This window comes from Gossypium hirsutum, chromosome A11 (assembly GCF_007990345.1).
Source record: "Gossypium hirsutum isolate 1008001.06 chromosome A11, Gossypium_hirsutum_v2.1, whole genome shotgun sequence".
NCBI lineage: Eukaryota > Viridiplantae > Streptophyta > Magnoliopsida > Malvales > Malvaceae > Gossypium > Gossypium hirsutum.
Genome location: NC_053434.1, coordinates 94,290,951 through 94,316,162, shown reverse-complemented (window position 1 = coordinate 94,316,162; position 25,212 = coordinate 94,290,951). Strand labels below are relative to the sequence as shown.

Genomic DNA, 25,212 nt, shown 5'->3' with positions numbered 1-25,212 from the left:
TTCTCAAATTCACTAATTTGATAACCTTTGAGGACAAGGTTTAACCTTACAAACTGACTTAAGGTTTCTACTCAAACCTTAAGAACAAACTCTCTCAAAGATAAAAAAAGAAGCAAACAAAGAAATAATCCTTACTAGATCAATGTGTATGCAAATTAAATTCAATTACAATGAAGAACACTTGAGCAAATGGAATAAAAATAAAGATCACAAGTGTATGAAAGAAAAGCATGGAAATATTTGGCACAACGGTTGTTTGATTGATCTTTTTACTTGAATATGCTTTCTTGTTGTTGTAGGATCTTTAGAAGCTAGTATTTATACCCCTAATTGATTTTCAACTGTTGTGGTTGTTGGAGATATGAATAAAGCCATTGGGGATGTAAAAACCAATGCATTTAATTCAGTTACAACAGTGAGTATTGATACCAGTTAAAATGGTATTGATAAATTTTGCATTAAAAGCAAAATTCAGTGACTATTGGAGCTGAAATATCGGTACTAGACAAATTTTATCTATATCATATGAAAGGTATCGATAGCGAATTGATAGTTAGCTGAATTTGTGACAAACATAATGCCAATTTGGTACCATATTTAAATGAGGTGTTGATATTTTGAAAACTATCGATACTTGGCCAAAAAGTACTGATACTTTTTAACTTGATTTTAAGGTTGATCCAAAAATTTCCTAAGAGTTTTAAGGTAAAGATTCAAAATTTTATCTCTTAGACTTCATTTGAGAAATCATTTTGTCAATTTTATTCAACTTTAACTTTACACTTTAATTTGTTATATTAAAACATATCATCAAATAAAAGCTTAATTTAACATAACTTATGAAATTAAGATACCCTTGTATATATTAACCCTTTTATAATTCTCATAATTCTTACTAAATTTAAAATAATTTTCTTTATTTTTTTATAATTACTTGAAAATTCATGTTTAGGATAAATATGACTATCCTTGTCCAAGTTCAAATGTCGAGATACTTAAATATCAAAGTACTTAACCATGCAATTTTTCTTATTTAGGTGCTGAAAGTTTTTTTTTTAAATCAAAGTAGGTACCTAAAGTTTTATTCTATTATCACTTTAGGTATAAACTATTAACTCTAGTTAAAAGAAAATTCAAACTAATCAAATTATGATACATGACGGTTTTAATTTGTTACCACTTTAGGTACTTAAATTATGTAACTTTTCCTATTTAAGCACCTAACTTTTTTTTATTAAAGTAGGTACATGAACTTTTATTCTGTTATCACTTTAGGAATCAATTGTTAACTCTCTTTAAAAACAAAATTCAAACCAATCAAATTGTGACACATGATATTTTTAATCTGTTACCACTTTAGGTATAAAGTTTTTTTTTCAAAGTAAATTCCTAAAGTTTTATTTAGTTACCATTTTAGGTACCAACCGTCAACTCTTAGTAAATAAAGAATTCAAACCAATCAAATTATGACATGTGAAATTTTTAATTAAAAATTGTAAATATTTTTATCCCATAGTTAATGTCATTTTTAACTTATCATAATTTGATTGGTTTGAATTTTTTTAATAAGAATTAACCGTTAATATCTAGAACTTTAAATACCTATTTAAAAAAAAACGTTTCAGGTACGAAAAAAATACATAATTTAAGTAACTATTTTATATATATATATATTTTTAAATAATCATAAAAATTGTATTTATTTTAAATATTTTTAAAAAAAATTGTATTTTTTTGTCTTTCTCTTCTTGTACCATCATATCAGCCCTTAGTAAAATTAGGGTCTCCACGGTAGTTTTACCCATTTAAATATTTTCACTTTCCCATGAATCATTTCACTTACCAGAACCTCTCTCCTTCCACGCGCAAGAAATCGCATCCAAACCCTTAAAGAAATCCGCCGCCGCTGTTTAACACCGTAATCGGTACCATTCAAGCCTTTCTCAAACTCAAACTAAGCCATGCATTCTCTATTTTCTAAATATACAAAGAAAATCACTAAAAACAGTTCTCACCACAGACAAAGCAAACTAGAATAACTCTATAATACCTTGCTCCGTCACCGAACACCGCCTTCGCCTGCCGTCCAATCAGCCACCGGTTTTGACTCGCGGCTTGTCCTCGACTTTGATGGCTTCCCCACTATCCGGATTTTGACTAGTGCTTTGGTTTTCAAAGATCTGTAAGGGATGGCTCCTCCTTTTAATTGCTTCTCCGGTTTCTTTCTTTCTTTGTTTGCTGACTTTTGGTTTGGTTATGGGTGTTGATTTAGGGGATCGGTTAGGAGGTAGTGTGGTAGGGATTAGAAATGGTGATAGTGTACGTGTGCGGTGATATGGTTGTGACAGGCTTGAGTGGGGGTTTGCTGGGTTATTCAGGGTTTAGGGATGATGCTAATAGTAGTTTAGGTGATGCATGTTGAACAGTGAGTGAAGGTTGTTGGGTTAATGGCTGGAGTTTGGGGTCAATAGAGCACATGTTTCGTGTGAGACTATGGTTGTGAAGGATGGTGTTTACTGGTGGACTCGATAAGGCTTGGTTAGTAGGGGTTTAAGAGAGGGCCATTTGGTGGCCGCAATGGGGCTAAGGATGATAGTCAGAGAGGGAGTAGGGATGGTGGGAGCCGAGAGGAGAGAGTTGTTGGGTTGGCGCAGCTTTGTTTCCTTGTACTCTCTCTCTCTTACTAACCTCCTTTATGCCTTTTTCAGGTGCTGTTTTAATTATTGGCTGAGATAAACAAACCCTAGACTGGTTGAATCAGCTAAGCCAACCGGAAGCCGAGATGTCCTCGACTCTACTCGAGGTGACTCGGGCTGCTCATGAAGATGTGGAACAGCTTGAGCGGCTTATAGTGAAGGACCTGCAAAATGATCCGCCTACTGCCAAAGATAGATTGTATCAGAGCCACCGCGTCCGCAATAATATTGACACCATCATCTCCACCACTGAGAAGCTAGTAATACTTCCCTATCCTATGTGAAATTGAGTTACTGCTATATCTTTATTTTGTGTTTATTTTTGTATTTATTTTTGAACGGCTTCAGATTGAGATATACGAAGATAAAGACAATGCTAGGAAAGATGAAATTGCTGCTCTTGGAGGTCAAACGGCTACTGGAATTAATGTCTTTAGTGCATTTTATGATAGATTGAAGGAGGTAACTGTTTACTTTGTTTTTAACCTGGAGACAAAAATGCTAACCTGGAATTTTGTACTAATCCTGCTTTTTTCTTAGAAGCATGAATAAATCTGAGTGATTTTGATTTTCAAAGTTTTTGTTTTAGCAAAGGAGGAGAAATTTAATCCAAAATTGATGTTTAGTGAAGTAATTATTACTCAAATGCAGATTCGTGAGTACCATAGAAAGCACCCGGCTGCTCGACTTGTCAATGCTAATGAAGATGATGAGGCTTTACTCAAGGAAGAACCAGTTATTGAGTTCAGTGGCGAGGTCTCTTCTCACCCCCTCCCCAACACTTGCATACAATTAAGCACCTTTTGTTGCTGTAATTTCCTATTTTATGTGGTATTTTCTTTCTGCCATCTGGTCTTATTTGTTAGCTATTCATTTCAGGAAGCCTTTGGTCGGTACCTGGACCTGCACGAATTGTTCAATCAGTACATTAATTCTAAATTTGGATCCAAAATTGAATACTCAGCTTACCTCGACGTCTGTTCACAGCCGCACAATATCCCTTGGAAATTGAAGTCAACACGGTAAAATATGCTCAATTCTATTTTTAATCTTGCTTTTCTTTAGGTGCTTTACCACAGCTTAATTTCTTTCTGCGGTTCTACTTATTTGGCATGCTTCTTATACTGTATTTACAAATATTGTTATCTATAGGCAATACAGAGAGTACATGGAGAATTTGCTGGAGTATCTTATTTACTTCTTTCAGAGGACTGAACCACTGCAAGATCTTGACAGAATCTTTTCCAAGGTTTCATATTATTTACATCAAAAGTTAATTGAATATCTTTATCCAAAAATAGATTCTTAAACACTAGGATGCTATGATGCTAAACTCGAACCTATTTTGTAACATGGGGTTATTGATTTTTTAGAAAAAGAATTGACATGAGTGATGAGTCTTACGTGAGCTATAAATAAAATGGTTCTGATAAATTGAAATACATTTATGGTGGTTTGTGATAGGTTGAGGCTGAGTTTGAGGAGCAGTGGGCTAATGGCCAGGTACAAGGATGGGAAAAGCAAGGTCAAGAAAATGAAGATGATCCTGCGCAACATACCATGATTGATCTTGATTATTACAGTACAGTTGAAGAGCTTATGGAAGTGGGTCCAGAAAAGTTAAAGGAGGTAATTTTGGTCCTCTTTGATTATGTTCATCATTGCTAGACACTTTTTGTTGTAGTGACTCCAATCTCTTCAGTTCAGTGCTTAGAAATGTGAGTTTTCCATTTCTTTTAGGCAAATGCATGACCAAGTTGTAGTAAAGAGTGAAAAATGAAGAAACATGTTGCTATTGTATTATCTGATTTTGCCACTGTAAACATCTTATCTTGATGGTTACTTTCAAATTAATTAATTATTTTGAGAATGAAAAATATTATGTGGTTCTGGCTATAAAGAAAAATATTTTGTGGTTCTGGCTATAAAAAAAAATATTATGCGGTTCTGGCTATAAATTCTTATGCTGTGATTGTGTTCATTTATGCTATGTTTGGAAACATAAATTTGAAAATTTAGATTTGGAATTCATTTGTAACCTCAGAGTAGTTCTCTTCTGTTTTAATTGCTGTAATGTGGGTTTTAAGATCCATTGCAATTACATGTCAAGCTTTTCACTTTGCCAGAACCTCAAAGGCGTTTCTGTTTGAGATTTTTGACGGAATTATTTGATATGTACTTGAAATACTTTGCTAACAGCCTAAAAGTTAAAAATGAATTAGATCTTATTGGGCTTCCTTCTTAGTTGATGATGGGTGAATTGTCTATTTATCCCTGCAGGCTTTGGCATCATTAGGACTAAAAACTGGTGGTACTGTCCAGCAGCGTGCAGAGAGGCTTTTCCTAACCAAGGTAATATGTGCTCTGACCTTTCATTTTCTCGAAATACCCATATCTGTTGCTTATCTAGGCTTGTATTTCTTCCAAAGATCTTCCAAGTACATGGTTCATATATATTGAACATATTTGTATTAGTCAACATACCTGAATTCAACATTCACACCTGGGTTTGAGTAACCTAGGCTAATAAATCTTTCTCTTTTGGCATTGTACATCTGGTAATCGTGATTATATTTAGGATGGCAACTGGGATTGTACTATTATTTTGAAATTTGAAATTGTTTTGGGAAATCTTCATATTAGACTCTCTTGCTAGGATAGCCTGGTATTAGAGGATGATGAAGGACAACCAGTGATGAAACCTGATACAGCTATGAAATAATATGAGACTAGGTTATGTTGCAAAATGTTGATTCTATAGGCTGGTTTAATAGTAATTGTGTTTTTCTGGTAATGCAATATCAAATAAATTGGAAAAAAAAAAAACGTACATTCAATGTCTATATGTTTTTCCGCAGCACACTCCTCTGGAAAAGCTGGACAAAAAGCATTTTGCAAAAGGCTCACTCGGACCTCGACAAAATGGGTCTACTGCAGTTTCACAAGACATTAACAGTCTGAAACATATTGCATTGATGGAGGCCAAGATGAAGAAACTCGCTGATTTACTGAGTAAGGTCAGTTGGTTGCTTACTTTGCCCTTAACTGTCTTTGATAAAAATGTGAAACATGAGAGAAAGCCTTTGCAAAAGTATGTCGCTGCTGTTTGTAGTCCAGATATGTAACTATAGTGATGGTTTTAACTACTATTTCTGTGATCTTTTACAGACAATTGAACAAACAAAAGAAAATGTGGTAAAGAAGCAAGCATTGACATATGAGGAAATGGAACAAGAACGTGAGGAGGTAAGTTAATCTCTGGGCATAGTAATTCAAGTGTATCTAATACTAGAACAAAATCCATTGCTTATATTGTGATGGTATGATTATAGTTCACTAACCCTGGCCCTCAGCACCTTGTATGGATGGCTGTAGGCAGAGTTTTGAATGCTGGGGCCTGTATGGACCAATCAACCGGGTGTCAACCTTGTTTCAGGTCTGCAGGCCTCACTTTCGGGCTTAATTGGGCAGTTTATTTCTGCATTTTTAATTAAATCTAAAGGACACAATTTAAATGGAAGAAATTAGGAATTTTAGTTTTTTACATAATTCCTATGACCATATATCAGGCGAAACAAATAGAGGGGATGAAATATCTTTGATCAAATTAACTGATCAAATGATGGTGAAACAACCATCAGCTTTGATTGTTCACTCAATGAATGTTTTATCTTTGATTGGACTTCTTTTTTCATAAGAAGTTGCTGACATTTGGGCAACTGTCATGGTTAACCAGTGCCTTTTGAGTTGTCGGTCCCTCTTCTAATTTCTGTTTATAGTAAACAAAAGCAGAAACTTTTTCTTGAAAATTTTGGCTATCTTTAAATTCTGTCTGTTGTGGTTCTCTTACTATAAATTGTTGCTTTCTAATAGGAAGAGACACAAGTTGACACGGAAAGTGATGATGAAGATCAACAGATCTATAATCCTCTTAAATTGCCAATGGGTTGGGATGGCAAGCCTATACCTTACTGGCTTTACAAACTTCATGGTCTTGGTCAGGTAATTTCTCCTACTAATTCTTTATGTGATGTGAATTTTGGCGCATGCAGATACTTTGCCAACTTACAGATGACTAAACAAAAAACAGTGAAAGCTCGAACGAATATAACATTAAATCTTTTTTATTGTTTTGTGTTTTCTTAAACCTATAGGTACATTTTCCTTGATGTTTTACAACTAATTCTAATAAAAAGGTTGATGTTTCTATCCACATTTTTCTTCTAAATCAAGAGGGAAGAGGAAGTAGGAGTGTTAGTGAGACATCTGTACTTCTGAGTTCAACTTTATCATGTTCGGTGGATGTCGAGGTTGAGCTATCAAGCAAGCTAAATTTAAATATCCTAACTCTTGACAGATTAACTTGCGAGACTAATCGAGCTTTTCTATTTTTAATAATATTGGAAACTCTCAATTTGAACTCAAACTCGAAGCTAAGCTCAATCATAAATAATCAAGTTTGAAATTAAGCATTAGAATCATTCTTATATTTTACTAGATAAAATGAGCTTAATTGAATTTAGCTGAGTGAGCTTGAGCAGTTTGATTTTTATCTTGATCTTGGCCCTAGGAGGAAGGATGGAGTGGTTGTTCTAGGGCTTTTGAATTTTTCTTCACTCTTTGATTGCCTAGTTATTTTTGAGTTCTGGAACTTATACAGCCTTGCCCCCCCCCCCCATTTCTTTTTTATTCTTCAGGAGTTTAAGTGTGAGATTTGTGGGAACTACAGCTACTGGGGCCGTCGGGCTTTTGAGAGGCATTTCAAAGAATGGCGGCATCAGCATGGCATGCGATGCCTTGGTATTCCGAACACCAAGAACTTTAATGAAATCACCAATATTCAGGTATGAGTTGTTTGTTATTCAGATATTGCGCAATGATTTATGTTCTTTCTGCTTCATCTGCCTATGTTTGGTTTTTTCATGATTGTGTTTATGTGCCATCACCTTTGGTTCTCCGTTTCACAACCAATGCTTTGTTTGTCCATGTAAAGCAAAAAGATAGCTAGAGTTTACTTCTCTTTGTACACAAACGTTTTTCAAATCTAATTTATGAGTTTTTTTAGGTATAAATGTATAGTGATTAACCTGGAAGCTTGAAATTGGAAAATTGGTTGCGCAGGAAGCACAAGAATTGTGGGAGAAGATACGAGAACGGCAAGGAGTGAACAAGTGGCGTCCAGATCTTGAAGAAGAATACGAAGATAAAGAGGGCAACATTTATAACAAGAAGACGTATACCGATCTGCAGCGGCAGGGACTGATTTAAAGACGCTTGTGTTGAGAGTTAGATGTTTCCCATGCCTCGGGACATGGTTCTTAATTTTGTTACCTGTCAACCTTGATCATCATGTATGTATGATTAATGCTTTTGTGGCAACCCTGAGGGATAGAGGTTAGAAGAGTTTGTAAGACAGTTGTCTGAATTTGTAGCTCAACAAAACTAATTACTTAGTTCAAAGTAACAGTTAAACCCTGGAAAATTTGCTTGCGCAGCACCTTGTGAATATGAATGCTGAGCCATTTACACCTCGAGGACGAGCAATATAATATAAAAATGGACAATAAGGAGAAATTTGAACATTTGGTTTCGTATGCTCTTCCACGTTTATGCCGTCTCCTTCGTTTCCTTTTTAGGAAACTCACAAGGAAAAGAAAATAGATTACAACATGTTGAGACAATGCAGAGATGGTGAAACGGATGAGGAACGGATTAAGGCAGGGAAAGGTCGAGAATTAATGGGCCAAGTACAGAAGTAGAAGGACAGGAACTAATGGGCTTGAAGAGTGGATCAGAGATGAATGCGGAAATATCGAAAAAAGAGAATGGAAGATGGGTCAACAAATCTTTATGCTCTGAAAGGAAAAGGCTCGATATCCATAGCTGAAGGGTACTGATGATTTCAAGCCAGAAGCCCCTGAAATGTTGATGCCAACAGTCTAAAAATAATGATAGTACAATTTGATTACAAATTTGTTACAACAATTTCATGTATAAGGGTTGCTGTAACAATTGTTTCTCTATCCTGAATGATAACTCTTCTCTTCTCCATCTTCTTCTATTCTCCTTAAACCTCTAATTTCTTCAGTAATTTCAGTACACAAACGAGTGGGTTATAATAATTTGGTATTAAGGCTACCGAAAGATCTATTGGTTCGAGCTGGGAAAGCTGAGGAAGGCCATTGTCATGTTTGGTTCTGATGGTACCGAGATCTAGCAACTCCAGGAACAGCTGGAAAAAAACAATTGGAAATATTGCAGGTTGAAAACATTAATCCAAATTGATAGGAAAAGCAGAAAGAAAGCATTGATGTGAAGTTTACTGAGCAACAACAGAGAATAGAGGCCAATTTATCGAGATTCAGGGATACATTAGTAGGATCTTGGACCTGTTGTCTCAGAAAGGCCAAGCACCACAACCTCTTACCATTGCAAACATTAACCAGAAAACTAATCAGGTACCCTATTCAAACACTATCTAAAGCTGATGGAAAAAAGCCCGTCCAGATAACAGTTACTGATGACAATGAAAGGTATACTTATCAACGAAATGAATCAGGTGTTTTAGCTCCAAAACCATTCTCCAAACCTTCACATGGAAAAAGCAACGACACACTTAGTTGGGTCTAGCAGTTCACCTACCTTTAAAGAGATGCAACTAATATAAAAGAACACAAACACTAACGCGTCTAGAAACCTTGGCCTATTTTCCCTTAGACCAAAAATCGAATTACAGAACTTTAATGGAGCAAATCCTTGAGCGTGGATATGAAGTGTAAAAAGTATTTCAACTTATTTTCAATGGAAGAACATTAGAAGGTAGAGACTACAGAAAGACAATTTGACAAGATGGATTTTGCCAATGATTTGTATCTCAGGTTTTGTGATAGAACCTGCCTTGATGTGGTGGAAGAATTTAACAAGTTGACAGAAAGAGGATCAGTGGAGGACTACCAAGAAAAATTTGAAGACTTGAGGTCTTTCATGCTCCAGTATAATTTGCACTTAAATGAAGAGTATTTTGTGTCCAGTTTTGTGAGTGGACTGACGAAGAAACCAAAGTTAGACTTAAGGTGAATGAACCTTCATCTTTGTCTATTGCCTTTCAACACGCTAAACTTCATGAACTTTCCATGGAACTTGAAGCAAAAAAATAAAAACCTAAATTTTCCAACCGAACTCTTCCTCTACATATACAAAAGCCTATCCTACCACAAACTCTACCACACCTAGACCTAACATGACCCCACCACCTATTGTTCCTAACAGACATAATATCATGGAGTACAGAAAAACCGATAACCTATGTTTTAAATGTGGAGATAAGTTTCTTCCTGGCCACCAATGCAAGGTTAAAGAGTTAAATTCCATGGAAGAAGAAGGAGCTGAGCATCCTACTGAAGTGTTGATTGAGGAGGAATCCACTGAAGAATCCTTACCTGTTAATGGAGAAAAGAATGAAGGAGTATTAGAAATCTCTATTAATTCTTTGATTGGCAGTGCTGGGTTTAGCACTTTGAGAATACAAGGTTCTATTAAGGGAAGAAATATCTACATCCTAGTGGACACTGAGAGTATCACAGCTTTACAACCCCTAATCACTACAGTAAAATTAACTGGGGGGGACTTTTTTTTAGGCCTTTAGCGGCGCTTTTAAGTGCCATTAAAATTATTTGAGGCGTTTTTACAAGTGTCACAAAAAACGTCACTATTGCTAACGCTGCTAAAATTTGTGGCGTTTATTTGAAAAAACGCCGCTAAAGATTTTCGCACAAACGCCGCTAAATATCATGAAATTCAAAAAAAAATATAAAATATTATAAAGGTCATGAAAAATATAAAAAATTTAAAATTCATTATCAAAATATTGAGAAGAATAATATCCATGATATAAATATAAAAATTTTCTATAAAAATTCATTATCAAATTAAATTTTCTATTAAAATTTTAACTTTAAAACTAAATACAAAAATTAATGAATTTAAATTTAGAATTTAAAATAATAAATTAATAACACAATTAAAATCCAAAAGTTAGAACTTAAGTTATCATAAATATTAAAATAAAAATAAAAATTTAGAATCAAAACTAAAATAAATAATAAAAACTAGATTAAATATAAAAATATCAATAAAATAAGATATTATAATGAAGTTACTTAAATGAAATAAGGACTTAAATCATAACCATGTAAAATATAAGATTAGAATATCCATTCCCATGTGAAATATCAACATTGATTATTTAAGCTAGTAATGAATATTCTCTTTTCTAAGTCAAAATTACAATTCATGTTTTTCTTCTTTCAACTCAAATAAAAAAATGTTGAAAACAAAACAATTAAATAAAAAAATAGAATAATTAGTTGACACGAGATTATTATTAAATATATGCAAATATGCAAGTAGACTATTACAAAATTGGGTGTAGTTTTTGATCAACTAATTAGTTGATCCTACTGCAGGTTCTAACCATAATCTGCTTAACTAACATACAAACATAAGGCACTCTGATACTTTTTTGCACATAAAATATCTGAAACTCACACCTGAATTCGGATTCAGAGCACATACAGTATCAACTGTATGTTGATCAATATCATTCTTATTCGCTGCTGCAATGCCTCCCATATGCATTTGTAGAGGTAGGAGCCAGTCATTATGTGCCTTCTGCAAATTGTTCTTGGACTGCAATCTAGTGTAGTTGGTTTTTCCTGTTCCATTTGCCACCAGTCAAAACATAAAAGAGCTTTCAAAGGTATGATTCAATCGGTGGGGATTCTGGTAAAATAACAGTCGTTCAGAAGACAAATTGATGATAAATTAGATAGGAGCAGAGAATATATACTATATTTTATCTGAACAAATGTTCCTTTCTTCAAATATATTGGAATGAATAATGATTAATTTGCATCATCAACGCTAGTGAAAATCCATAAAGAAAAAAAATGATAGTTAGAATGAAGCATGAGTTATTGATGAGAAATTACAATAAAGAGTAGTTTTGGAGTGAATTAGTTTATGTTAGAAATAAATCATATTTTGCTAGATATGGTAATCAGTATATCCGTTTGACACATTTAGATGTTCATATCATGTTGTATTTTAATCGTTTTTCTTATATATCGTATCCAAAATTATCAAATATAATGTTTACTACAATGTTGCAGAGCACTGAACAGTGGAAAAGAAAGAAGGAAAGAAATACGTTTCTACTAGTTTTCTTCCTATCAGGCCATGGTGGATGGTTTAGACAAACTGGAGGTTACCTTGTGTCTGTGCATTAGATTTGGCGACCTTTTCTCTCCATCCTTTCTGACGAGCTCTTATTTCCCACATTGCTGTTAATTTCATTTGAGCCAACAGTGCTTCTTCAGCTTTCTCCCTTACTTCTTCGCACGTCTCCATACCTGAATTGCATTTGTCTGCTTCCTTTTGATACTGTGATGCTAACTTCTTAGCCTCGAGTAAAGAAAAATATTTATGTAAAAAATTATAACAATTAAGCATTAGTGACATACAATTAACGATTAAAATAAAATAAAACATATATGTAACAAATAATTTGTTGGTCAGAAAAAGTTGTAAAAAATGAAAAAAGAAATGCAGTCAACTGGCCCACTGTAAACTTAACTGCAGACTTTGAATATGCCATAAAACATAAATAAAACCCAAAATCACCAATATCACCCTGAAATGAAATCATTTGCTAGATGAAGGCAGTGGTTTTTGTTAATGCAAAAGGTTATTACATTTAATGTTACATTCACATCCAAATTACTCTCGGATAAAAAAATTCCACAACATTAATTATCAAGCAATTCCAACCAAAGCAGTTCATCCTGCATACCAAAGCCAGAGTTACTACTTTATCTTATGTAAGTGTTATTTCACAATATTAGTCATTTGCAATCAATCTTAAAATTAGAGGTGATTTAAAAGGCATAGAAAATCAAAGGTAAAGTTTCTTTGTATTAAGTTACTTTGTCCCATTTTCCAATAAATACATCCATCCATGACAAAGAAACAGGAAACTGACCTGTAAAGGAAGCATTGCTCAGTCCTGCATTAATTAAAGATAGAACCATAAAATTAGCTTAATTTTGTTGGGCAAAATTGCCAAAGATCAGATAATTAACATTTCCAAATACCCGATTGCCATCTTTAATAAAAATGGAAACTTGGAACTTTGCAGGGCAAGTAGCATAGAGAATGCTAATACAAAGCAACAAACATAATAGAAAGAAAGGCTAACAAAAGCTTGCCATGCATGTAAGCATTCATAAGACAGGTATGAGTTTCAACTTTCAATAAATAGCTGCATAACTACCAAGCAAAACCCTATAGCCAAGGAAATGCATAAAAAAAATGACACCTGGGACAAGTGGCTTTGGCAAGAAAAGAAAAAAAGAAAATGCAAAACAAAGGAACTAATAGCATAACAAGGGACAAAGAATTGATTGACACTACTATCATCTAAAAATTCAAAATGAAAGACATAAATGTAAAAGTTCGACATTAATGGACATAAATGCCAATGTTAAAGAAACTGGACCTCAGGTTAAACCAGTTGGTTTGATTGTTTCTTATTTTATTTTTTATGTTTAAACATTAATTTAATGTAAAATAAATAGTTAATATAATTAATAGTTAACAATAATATGCATTTACCTTAATGGCATGGTATTTAATTTAAGAAAAATGGAAAAAAAATAATTGGTTTTTTACCTGTTCAATAAATAACTAGTTTTTGATCGGTTTGAATATTACCCAATTCTTAGATAATGCAAGGATTGGACAAGCCAACCTTAATTGGTTTTAGTAATACATTACATGTGGTTTAGCTAGTAATATTTTCTCTGCATAATCTTTTTACAAGCTGCAATTGTAGCATCAAAGATTGAAGCCAAAAGGAGAAATTAAATGTCACTTACCCCTAGTAGTTCCTTGGTTCAATGTATTTCCTAGATAGAGAATTTTCTTCGTGAGATCCTTCAATTTAAGGGAATTTCGTACCTATATAACCAATACAAAAGTTGTAAGATAAGAATGAATAAACACTGCCGTCATCAACAACATTAATGATATACCTCATTACATGCAGAATTTACAGTATTTAAGCTCCTTTTAAATTCAGAAACCTGCAGGTGGTAAAAAAATGTAAGAACAGAGGATAAATAAGTGATTCAATAAAAGAAAAAGGAGAAACAAGAAGGAGATTAATTATTGAATAATATTGTAAATTTATCAAATCAGATTTACTATGGAGATACCGCCAAACCTGAGTTCGGAACTGAATCTTGAAACAAAACACTCTTAGTTTTGACTCTACTCGTGGCACTTTCATCATTTTTGAAAGATACATTATCTGCCCATTCGTTCCTTTTCTTTCTCATTTTTAAATTAGAAAGAACCCATACTACCACTAGGAACCAAGGCAGCTCTGACTGAAGCACAAAGTCCACTTTACCAGAACAGAGATATAAAATCAATAGCCTCTTGCAGTTCCAGCCACTGCTGCCTTTTTAAATTATAACAAGGGAGTACAGAACAGGAGATTGTTAAAGGGTAATTCTTCCCTGAAACATCCTTCTATTTTTCTTCCTCAAGTGAACCACAAAGTTAAAAGGAGGACAAACCTATCACTCTACTAAATGTACAACCATATACACCCTTCCATACCACACTTCTTTCCATAGGTAAATATATAGAGTAATCTAGTTTATATCTCTCAGAATAAGAATAAACCCATAAGTAAACAAAATGATTTTTTTTCAGAGAAGCTCCCTATGCTTGAACTTTCAGTCAGAAAATCTTAACTGTATTTATGCTCATGAATAATCCACATCACTGAACAAATTTCGCTAACATTACTATCTTTATTGAGAAATTATCAGACATAAATTGTGCCAAAAATATAGTAGGGAAATATAGGACTAGGTATCAAAAGTACAATCTTCATCTTGGTTTAGATGTCCCCATAAAAATGAAAAAAGATAAAAAACAATTCAATGCTTAGACATCAATTTCCATCTTTAAACTATGCTAAAGGGTTTTAGAAAGTATAAAGTCTTAAAACTGAGAAAATATTTTAGAAATATTAAAAATAAACACTTAATTCAATATATCAAGAAACAGAAAAGGAAACTGTTAACAAGCAGTATAAATTCCAACATCAGTACATGAAATTATAGTCTCTTTTCATTAGAAGAAGGAAGAGAGGAAAATAAAAAGAACTTGGGGGAAAGGGGGAGGGAGGGCAAGTTTTCCATTGTGTTCCCCTCACTCCCTAAAAACCAAATCAAAAGAAAGCAATAATTCAGTCATTCGAAGTGACCAAGCCAGGAAAATGTATTCCCTATCATACCAAAGTATCTCAGTTTTAAAAGAAATTTTTTAAACTGAATGGCATAAAGAGTTTTCTTATATTGGGAGATGGGGGGACTTGAATCCAGCTCTTTGAGTAGGGGGAAGCATGCACCAACTACTGAGCCAAATGCTCTGGAGGAAAGATATTAAAAGGTCAAATTTTAGAAGAACATGAAGACAAAGCCAAATGCAAATGGGAACGAAGTAACAAACTGTTATGGCAACAACAACAACGCCAAGGAACAAAAAATCCACTAATTGCTAGTGCTAATTAATAAAAACAACAAACACATAAAACCTAACTTACTGTGCATAGAATACTGGGTGAAGTTCTGCAAGAAATTCCTTCTTTCCACAAGGAATTACTCCACAACTGCAGACAAAGTTTTCAACTTCCTTTTCCCTTTATCTTCTTCACCCGTGTAATACCCATCGCCCCATTCAAGTACAGGAGAGCCAGAGTAATCGTGGGCACCTTCTATAAGAGCTTGGAGACGCTGCTGTTGGAGAGTTTCTTTATTGAAAAGGGCAACGGAGGGGTAAGATTGGGGGTGTTTTGAGGATACTGATTTTAGGGGAAAAAATTAGGGGTTTTAGTGTCGGCCATGAGAAAAAGAAAACATTTCAGAAAGGAAAATGACCCGTTTAAGTTAAACAATTATGTTTTTTTGCGGTATTTTTTGACCCCTTAAATTTTCAATTAAATTTTCCTTAAAACACATCATATTTATAAATATTTAATGTAAATTTACTTAAACCTAATGATATTGTTTTAATTTTTTTTATAAATATATACATGTTATTTTCATTTGATATTTATTAATTTTTTAAATATAAACAAGTTAAATATTTTTAATTATTATTATTTTTCTATTAGTCATTGAATTATATGTAAGTTGTAGATTTAATCATTTTACTTTAATTTTGTTATTTTTAGTCATTGTAATTTTGAAATTTTGAAATTGTAGTATTAATTAAATGGTAGCTATTAAATTCATTAAGTTTTGCTATTTCTAAAATTTAATGTAACAAAGATATTACTCACAAAAAGCCAGTTACGGATTTAACGGTTGTCATTTGTGTCAAAATTAAAATTTCAAAATTCGAAAAGTATAGGGACCAAGAATGATCTAATTGGATAACATGAACTCAACCTACAACTTTACGCACAATACCAAGACTAATAGCTGAATTTAACCAAACATATATAATTGCTATCATTTGAGTGATCATGACTAAAATTTTAAATTTTGAAAAGTACAAAAGATAAATTTGATCGATTTGAAAAATACAGGGACTAAAACTAATCAAATTAAAATATAAGGACTAAATTTTAAGTTAAAATTTCACTTAAATAAATTAAGTGTAGAGGAATTAATTTGAATTGAGTTATTTTTAATATATCAAAATATTTTTAGATTAAATCTTAAACCATTTAATATATATATATAAAGTTTATCTATTATCTCTTAAATAATTTAAACTATAATCATAAGTTTAATATATTCAAATTAATATTATCTCTTTTACAATTATATAAGAAACCGTTTAATATATAAATTAAAAAATACTAATTAATCTAAACCCTAAACCTCTTAACCCCTATCCCATAAACACTAAACCCTAAACCCTTAACCCTTAACCCCAAACCCTTACACCTTAAACTCCAACCTTAACCCTTAAACCCTAAATCATAATCCCTAAACCCATAATTCATCATAAACCTTCAAATACTAGTTAACTCCTAAACATTAAACCCTAAACCATATATCTTAAACCATAAACCTTAAACTATAATAATAATTAATTTAATATTTTAAATTCAATACTATCTCTTTTACGATTATATAAGAAAATATTTAATATATTGTATAACCATAAATTTTAATAATAATTGTTTTAGGGGTTATAGATTAGTGTTTATGATTTTTTTGGGGTTTAAGGGTTATATGACTTTTAACGGTGTTTTACGAAAAGCGCCGCTAATGCTCTGGTTTTTAGCGGTGTTTTACAAAAAGCGCCGCTAATGCTCTGGTTTTTAGCGGCGTTGTGCCAAAAGCGCCGCCAATGCTCTGGTTTTTAGCGACGTTTTATCAAAAGCGCCGCTAATGCTCTATTTTTAGCGGCGTTTCTATTACTCTGTTTTTAGTGGCGTTTTAGTAAAAAACGCCGCTAAAGCCAGTGAATTGGGCAACAAATGCTCTTGAACTGGTTCAAACACATCCACTTACTATCACAATAGCAAATGGAGAGAAGCTATTTAATACAGCTAAGTCCAAGCAACAACAGTGGTCCATGCAAGGTGATGAATTTTAGCATGATTTTAGAGTTTTAGCTTTAGGAGGAAGTGATATGGTTCTAGGAGTTGATTGTATGAGGAAATTCAGTCCACTACTAATGGACTTCAAGAATATGGCTATGAGCTTTCAACAAGGAGACCAAAGCATTACTTTGAGAGGTGGTCTTAAAGTGGCTAAGTTGAAGGTGATTGCAGGGGGGAATTTTCAGAAGTTATGCCAAGTATAGTGACCTGACCAGCGAAATATATATGTTGACCATGGAAAGACAAGAGGTTGAGATACCTAAGGAGTTAAATCAATTGTTAGTTGCCCATATAGATGTCTTTGTAGTACCTAGAGGGATGCCTCTTGCTGGATAACAGGATCATGCCATAATATTGAAATAGGATGTTCAACCAATTAACCTCGGGCCTTATAGATTTCCCCACCATCAAAAGGCTGAAGTGGATAGACAAATAACAGAGATGCTAACTTCCTCTATAATTCAAATCAGTCAAAGTCCCTTTGCCTCGTCTTGTTTGTTAGCAAAGAAGGATGAAATTTAGAGGCTACGTTTTGACTACAGGTAGGTCAATGCCATGACAATTAAGAATAAATTTCCAATTCCTGTTATAGAGGTCCTCTTGGATGAGTTAGTAGTTGCTAAATTCTACTCTAAGATAGACTTAAGGCCGGAGGAGGACATACCAAAGATAGCTTTCAGAACACATCATGGACACTTTAAATTTAAAGTCATGCCCTTTAGCTTTACCAATGCCTCTGCTACCTTTCAGTCCTTGATGAATGACATCTTTGGACCCTATTTAAGGAAATTTTTCCTTGTTTTTATGACATCCTATACCCCTAGTAATACACAAGTTGAACATGTGCATACAATTTTATAGGAATTAAGGAAACACCGATTATTTGCTAAGAAGAGCAAATGTTTCTTTGGGCAGAGGCAAGTGGAGTATCTTGGTCACATTATATCCTATGAAGGTGTAGCTATGAACACAGCCAAGATAGAAGCTATGGTTAAGTGGCTTTTACTAAATTCATTGAAGCCATTGAGGGGATTTCTAGGGCTCACAGGGTATTACAAGAAATTCATAAGAGGATATGGAGAAATAAGCAAACCTTTGACTAGCATGCCAAAGAAGAACGATTTTCTTGGAGTCTAGAAGTTGTTCAAGCATTTCAACAATTAAAGGGTGTTACATGTAAAGCATTAGAAAAAATCTAGTTTAGAAAATAGTTTATTGTCATAGCAGAAAATTAAAATTTTGAAAACCGAGCTAGTTTGTGATATTTATAATAATAAACTTTTTCTCTAAAAAAACTTGTGCTTTGTACAATACAGATCCTATATGCTCTTGAATTTCAGTCGAATGACCTTCTCTGTTATTCTTGTACCACGAATTGCTTCGAGTGTAAGTTCAAGCAATCACGAAACAAAAACTATTACTTTCAGTAGGAAAGTAGTTCTCTCTCAATAGAAATCAGTAGAATTGTAATTACTTAGAAAAAAAATTTATTATAAGAAAACAAATTCTCACTACTTTATGGTAGACTAATAATATTTGAAACTCATCTGCAAAAACTTGTGTGAATAGTTTTACTAGTGTCATTTATTTATAGTGAGAGATAATAAAATCCTAATTGAATTAGTAAAATACAAATAATATTTATTTAATAAAAAATAATATTCTACTCTAAGTAGAATTGAGTGGGTGACACACCCTAGTAAATAATACTAAGGACGTTGCACCTCTCTCTTATGATGAGGGGATTTAGGTCACTCCTTTATTGGGTCCAATTATGTGCTTAATGGACTTTTAACTCAACACTTTATAATTTAATCTAACTCAATATATGTTTTCTATTTCCCAAAATAAATGATTATTTATTTATTTATTTAGATAAATTAATTTTCCAATTAAATAATTTCTCAACCCAATTCTAATTTCGTTAAAATCATGGTAACTTTATTGTAAAACAATCTATGAGTAAATATATTCAATTTTCATATTCAATGGATTTATAATGACTAATGAATTTATTTTTATTTTCAAACTTCAATTAAGTAATTAATTAATAATTCAAAAAACTTAAATTGATTATTAAGTCATTTTTATACTCAGTGAGAAAACACATCCACTTGTGAATATGACACATTTCTTTAACTTCATCTTTCCCATCTGTTTTTGTTCATTTGGTTCTACAAGCAATTCATTTATGGTTTCAATGAGCTAGCGAAAGGATCGGTTGGACATATGTAATTAGGGCTCAAATAATTTATAATTAAGTTTCAGTTTCGCCCATTAATTATAAACTCATTTAGTCACGAAGTCATTTCACTATAGTGACTGAGCTCTCCCTAGTTACATACTATTATGAAAGCTACTTAATCAGTACTCGTCCAATGACCTTATCATTAGTGTGTTACCCTCATGGATTCCTTAATCTCTTTTGGATAAATTTGATTTCCTAATATGATCCTATTTTATCTCATGATAAATCTTCCTTTATGAAAGTCAATTACTATCAAATAATAATTAAGTCATTTATCTACCATATAATGCCAATAAGAGGATATCATTTACCCATTAATTAGGTTATTAATTCCACTATTGTGAATGATGCTACATGCTGCAAAAGTTGTATACCTAATGCACCAACTTTCGGTTCCTTATCTATTTGAACTCGTGTTTTTACTTATGTGTCACACATACATAGTCCACCATCCACTCAAGATTAAGGTATGTCACACTGTGTATGTCACAAATGAATAAATCCATAAACGGGTCTAAGATCTATTCTACTTGGGTCATGTCAGATGTGCTATGAAGTCAATCACATCTATGTCTCTGTCTTTTGGGAGTCATCTACTTTTATGCCCAAGACAAATATATCCCCAATTGGACTTTATAGATACATATTAGTTTTTCAATCAATTAGCTCATTTCTGATTAGACTAAGGACATGTTTAGGTTTATCTACTAATATTAGTTAAACATCAGATAACCAATGAATCAATATTTGCTTCCATTTTGCTTCGCGTGCAAAAACATTGATGACAATATACAAAGGGTATTAATGTAATTAATGGATATTATTAAATCAATTTGTTCAAAAAATACAAGTATACGAAATGAATATACTACACTTAGGATATCAAATCTGACATAAAGCTCATGTGTTGCCCATGCCTGGATTTGAAAAGAAATTTTACTTAAAGATAGATGCAAGTTCTAAAGGTATCGGGGTCATCCTATCTTGGGAAGGGAGACCAATAGCTTATCTAAGTAACGCAATATGTCCTAGACACTTGGACATCTCCATTTATGAAAAAGAGTATTTAGCAATTTTGATGGCCATTACTAAGTGGAGACACTAGTTAGAGAGAGGCCCTTTTATAATCAAGATAGATTATGAACCCTTGAAACATCTCTTAGAGCAAAAGCTAACAACTCCTATTCAAAAGAAAGGAATTTCTAAGCTTTTAGGTTTGGACTACACTATTCAATACAAGAAGGGAAAAACAAATTTAGCTATTAATGCTTTGTCAAAACAGTATGAAGATACTTATGTATTATACTAGATACTTGCCATCTTGATTTTTGGTTGGGTTCAAGAAGTGGGGGAAAGCTAAAAGAAAGATTAGTGGGTAAATGAGAAGATTATTACTTTATCTGCTTTTCCTACTTATCACACAAATTATTCTTACTCTAGTGGAATTCTGAAATGCCATAAAAGGGTTTCTATAGGGAACACAAGATCATTGAGGCAAAAAATACTCAAGTAGCTCCATGACTCCCCTCAAGGAGAACATTTTAGGGTATAAGTAACCTAAAATAGAACCAAAACCTATTTATACTAGTCAGGTCTTAAGAGGTAGGTGAAAGACTATGTCAAACAATGTGACATTTTTCAAAAGACAATGATAGAGCAAGTAACCCAACTTGGCCCTCTTTAACCAATTCCTATTCCAAGGCAAGCTTAGGAAGTGGTGACTATGAATTTCATAGAAGGACTTCTTGTTGGGATCTAATGCCCTTAGTGTAGTGATTTTGTTTTTGTACTTGTAAATTTTTTAACAAATTGGTTTAATAAAAATTCATTATTATCATTAATATCTTTTGTATATTATCCTCAAGAGTTTTTCAAGCAAAGAAAAATGAAAGCAAATATTGGCTCGGTGATTATCTAGCATTTAAACTAATATTAATTGGCATTACACGATCAAATCATAATGCGAGAAGATGATTTATATTAGTAGATAATCTAAAAATATCCTTAGTCTAATCAGAATTGAGCAGATTGATTAAAAGACTAATATGACATCTATCAAGTCCAATTGGGGAGATAACTTGTCTTAGGTACTGGAGCAAATGACTTCCAAAATATAGAGACATTGTAACAACCCTATACCCGGTCCAATCGTACAGACCCGATATAAGACTATTACAATTGGTGCCAAAACGGTTATGGCTAGATATTGTTTAATTAAAACATTTGTACATAGTATTTTAACTTACCAACCATATTTCCAAACATACTTATAGTTCCACTAATTCATTTCATATATACTAAAATACTTCGAGTAACTCAAAATAGATAAAATTTCAAGAGTTTACGTTTTAGTCCCTAATACATGGGAACACATCTGAACTGCCTATGTACATGCCATTTTAATTCAAAATATGGTACCTACTTTTGAAGCTCTTGAGGATGTGATGAGATGAGAGATCTTCTAATCCGACTCTACCTCTTCAAGTCTAACTGTACTTACGCATTAAAATTAAACGCGTTAAGCTGATGAAGGCTTAATAAGCACTACAAGAATAAATAGGTAAATAAATCCTAATAAAATATTTTAAACCCTTTCCATTAATACATATTTACATATATATATAAGTTTCTTTAGCTATGCTTTATATTAATAAAATTTAATATATCTTTTTGTAAGTTATAAAACTTACCTTAACACGTTGATGATTTGCTTTTATTCACAACTCATATTCTTAGCCCAAAGTAGATTCTATAGAACACACAGGATATACGAAACAAATACAGAGGTGCATTATTATGCACTAATGAACAGAGAGCACTAAAGTGCTATATAGAGAGCACAAATGTGCTAATCAGAGAGCACTAACGTACTAGTAATCAGAGAGCACTGACGTGCTAATAATCAGAGTGTGGCTAAGGTTCCTTAATGGCATGCCACTAATATCCTAGTAGTTCTAAATTCCATCTACTTCGGCATTAAAACTGAATTTCATACATTTAAATACTTTACAAAAATATTTCGAAAAAGATATCTCATTTCTCCAACATAACAATTTAGTGCATATTTCACAATTCTCAAATATCACACCTTTTTCACATATATACTTTTGTCACAACATTATTACTTAATGTTCAAACAATATACCATCTTATATTCTCTATTTATAATTTTCTTTACAAATTTCATAGTTCCATAATCTATTATTTTATTTTATTTTTTTATTTACAAATTTAAATATATATTTTACATTTTTATTTCTAAATAATTCTATACTACAATATAAGCATTTAAATAAAAAATAATTTAAAAATCTTGTAGTATACAACAAAAAGGTTGAGATGATGTCTTCCTTCACTCCTTAGCCTTCTCTTTTCCTTTTTCATCAATTAGGTCCTCTCCTTTCTTTTCTTTCTCTTCAATTTCAAATAAAACATATAGCATTTATATATTAGAGAAAAAACAATCAAATGGCTTTCCTATACTATTTAATAAAAATAAACATGTATCATATAATAAATTCATCATTTCTTACCTTAGCTCACATTTCAATTTAATCCATAACTAAAATTATTTCTATTTCTATCACAATCTATACCTTATTTTTACTTAAATTCTAATTATAACTTAACTTAACTCTCAAATTTTCACTAATAAACCCTAATTTCTAATTTCTTACAATTTAGTCCTTATTAAATTAAACTTATAACTTATTTCACAATTTAATCCTTTTCTCAACTCTAGTTTGAATTTCCATCAATTCAATCTCTAATTCATCCATTAATTCAATATAAACTACATTAAAAAATCTAATAACTTTCAAAATTTCAACATATACCTAATAGTATTTTGTTCTAGGATCATAAAAACTCAAAAATTACAAGAAAATGAATTAAATTGACTTGCCAATTTAAGTTTGAACCTTTGAAATCCCAAATTTTCTTTTTCTTTCTTCTTTCTTTCTCCCTATTCTCTCTGTTTCGATTCTGTTTCTTTCTTATTTCTATTCTTTCTTTTGTTATATATAATATAATATAATATAATATAATATAATATAATATAATATAATATAATATAATATAATATAATATAATAATATACTTATTAATTAAGTAAAAATAATAATATAATATAATATAATATAATATAATATAATATAATATAATATAATATAATATAATATAATATAATATAATATAATATAATATAATATAATAATATACTTATTAATTAAGTAAAAATAATATAATATATATGTTAAATTAAAAATATCTTAGATTTTTCAATGTGAAACCACCTCAATTTATAATAATGGCATATTTACCTATTTAGTCCTTTTTACTTTCTTTAATTTATAATTAAACTTTCACACTTATTTCAATCTAATACTTTTTCTTAATTACTTCTAATTAAGTCAAATTCACCTAATCAAAACCTAATTAGACACACAACTAACTTCGTAAATATTTATAATAAATATTTACGAATCTGATTTACCAGAACGGAGTCCCGAGAATGCATTTTTTTTAATTTGATCCTTTTAAATCAATTTAACCATATAATCAATTTAACCACATAATCAATAAAATTTTCTTATCAAAATTTTCATGCAACCTTCCTATCATAATATAGACCATACCACAATATTAAAATAAATTTTCTTTTTAGCTCGGATTTGTGGTCACGAAACCACTATTCCAATTTCACTGAAAATGGGTCATTACAGACATAGATATGACTAACTGGACAGGACGCAACTAGACTAGAAACAGATCACATATTGATCTTCTGTAATTTGATATGTCAAATTAGGCTCCCTAGCACGTTTAAAGAGCTAGTTTCCAAGCAATTTATATGTTTTTATCGTGTCCTTAGTTTTCGTTCTTTGTTTTAATAAGTGAAATAATGCATTTTATGCCCTTTTTGAGACCCACAATGGCCAAATGCATCATAGGACCCTAACAGTTGATTGAGCATTGTGGAGAGTCAATGATGACACAAATATGAATGAAAACATCACCTAGAAGGGGGTATCACGATATCGAAGCATGGAAGTCATGATACCCATTGAAACATGAAGAATTGAAGCCATCTACAGTGGTATCACAATACCAGCCTTGAGTATCGCTATGCCCAACCTCCCAAAGACCCCCTAATTCAAGATTGTCGTGAGTATCGCGATACCACTATCGTGAAAAGACAAAAAATGACTGTAGGGGTGGTCATTGTCCAACTTCAACACCAACCAAATTTAGACACTTAGAGGCATTTTGGGCACAAAATTTGGGTTGTAATCACATTAAAAAGACACTTTTGGCTGAGAACAAAAAATGTAAACTAGAGAGAGCTTTTAGTTTAGGGTTTCTTCCATCTTGTTGTTTAGGTTTAGGGTAGTTTTCTTCTCCATAACTTAGGGTTTACTTTTCCTACACATTTTCTTATTTTTCTTAGTGCTAATAGTAGTTAGTTAATTTATTTATCACCATAGCTAGGTTTATTTGTTGGTTTAGTACCTCAAACTTTTATTTTCAATTTAATAATTAGTATTAATATAAATCAGTTTCCTTTTAGTTTCATC

The 25,212-nt window shown here is 32.1% G+C and overlaps 2 protein-coding genes across 14 annotated transcripts; one reads left to right on the top strand and one right to left on the bottom strand.

Annotated features, from left to right (window-relative positions):
- The first annotated feature begins 1,791 nt into the window (after positions 1–1,791).
- Positions 1,792–8,178, top strand: LOC107891758 (splicing factor SF3a60 homolog). Its single transcript, XM_016816659.2, has 13 exons — positions 1,792–2,182; positions 2,709–2,956; positions 3,045–3,158; positions 3,348–3,452; positions 3,576–3,718; positions 3,849–3,945; positions 4,161–4,325; positions 4,977–5,048; positions 5,555–5,713; positions 5,865–5,942; positions 6,570–6,698; positions 7,394–7,540; positions 7,818–8,178. Exons 2-13 carry the CDS (start codon positions 2,783–2,785, stop codon positions 7,962–7,964), a joined length of 1,530 nt encoding a protein of 509 aa, XP_016672148.1. The 5' UTR covers positions 1,792–2,182; positions 2,709–2,782; the 3' UTR covers positions 7,965–8,178.
- A 369-nt stretch (positions 8,179–8,547) lies between these two features.
- On the bottom strand, positions 8,548–15,712 carry LOC107891771 (uncharacterized). 13 transcript variants are annotated; one of them, XM_041082272.1, is made up of 7 exons: positions 15,373–15,712; positions 13,787–13,837; positions 13,631–13,712; positions 11,966–12,759; positions 11,246–11,410; positions 10,000–10,135; positions 8,548–8,928 (listed from the first exon to the last, which is right to left on the bottom strand). In XM_041082272.1, the coding sequence occupies exons 4-7, from the start codon at positions 12,243–12,245 to the stop codon at positions 8,910–8,912; spliced, it is 600 nt and encodes a 199-aa protein (XP_040938206.1). In that variant the 5' UTR covers positions 12,246–12,759; positions 13,631–13,712; positions 13,787–13,837; positions 15,373–15,712; the 3' UTR covers positions 8,548–8,909. The 13 variants fall into 13 exon arrangements, 8 of the variants coding, with proteins under 8 accessions (XP_040938206.1, XP_040938207.1, XP_040938204.1 ...); XM_041082270.1 differs by lacking the exon at positions 8,548–8,928 and adding an exon at positions 8,941–9,285; XR_001682308.2 differs by lacking the exon at positions 8,548–8,928 and having other exon boundaries at positions 9,658–10,135; positions 11,246–11,477; positions 11,966–12,158; positions 12,736–12,759.
- Between the last annotated feature and the right edge of the window lie 9,500 nt (positions 15,713–25,212).

What these genes read in the sequence shown, in the direction of transcription:
- LOC107891758 (XM_016816659.2), top strand. Translation starts at nt 2,783, where the DNA reads ATGTCCTCGACTCTACTCGAGGTGACTCGGGCTGCTCATGAAGATGTG. An exon ending in TTTATGATAGATTGAAGGAG is followed by an intron (nt 3,159 to 3,347) that starts GTAACTGTTTAC and finishes ACTCAAATGCAG; the next exon opens with ATTCGTGAGTACCATAGAAA. An exon ending in TCGCTGATTTACTGAGTAAG is followed by an intron (nt 5,714 to 5,864) that starts GTCAGTTGGTTG and finishes GATCTTTTACAG; the next exon opens with ACAATTGAACAAACAAAAGA.
- LOC107891771 (XM_016816678.2), bottom strand. Translation starts at nt 12,245, where the DNA reads ATGTTTTATTTTATTTTAATCGTTAATTGTATGTCACTAATGCTTAAT. An exon ending in ATCTAATGCACAGACACAAG is followed by an intron (nt 11,411 to 11,965) that starts GTAACCTCCAGT and finishes CAAATGGAACAG; the next exon opens with GAAAAACCAACTACACTAGA. An exon ending in TGCTCTGAATCCGAATTCAG is followed by an intron (nt 10,136 to 11,245) that starts GTGTGAGTTTCA and finishes CTCCATTAACAG; the next exon opens with GTAAGGATTCTTCAGTGGAT.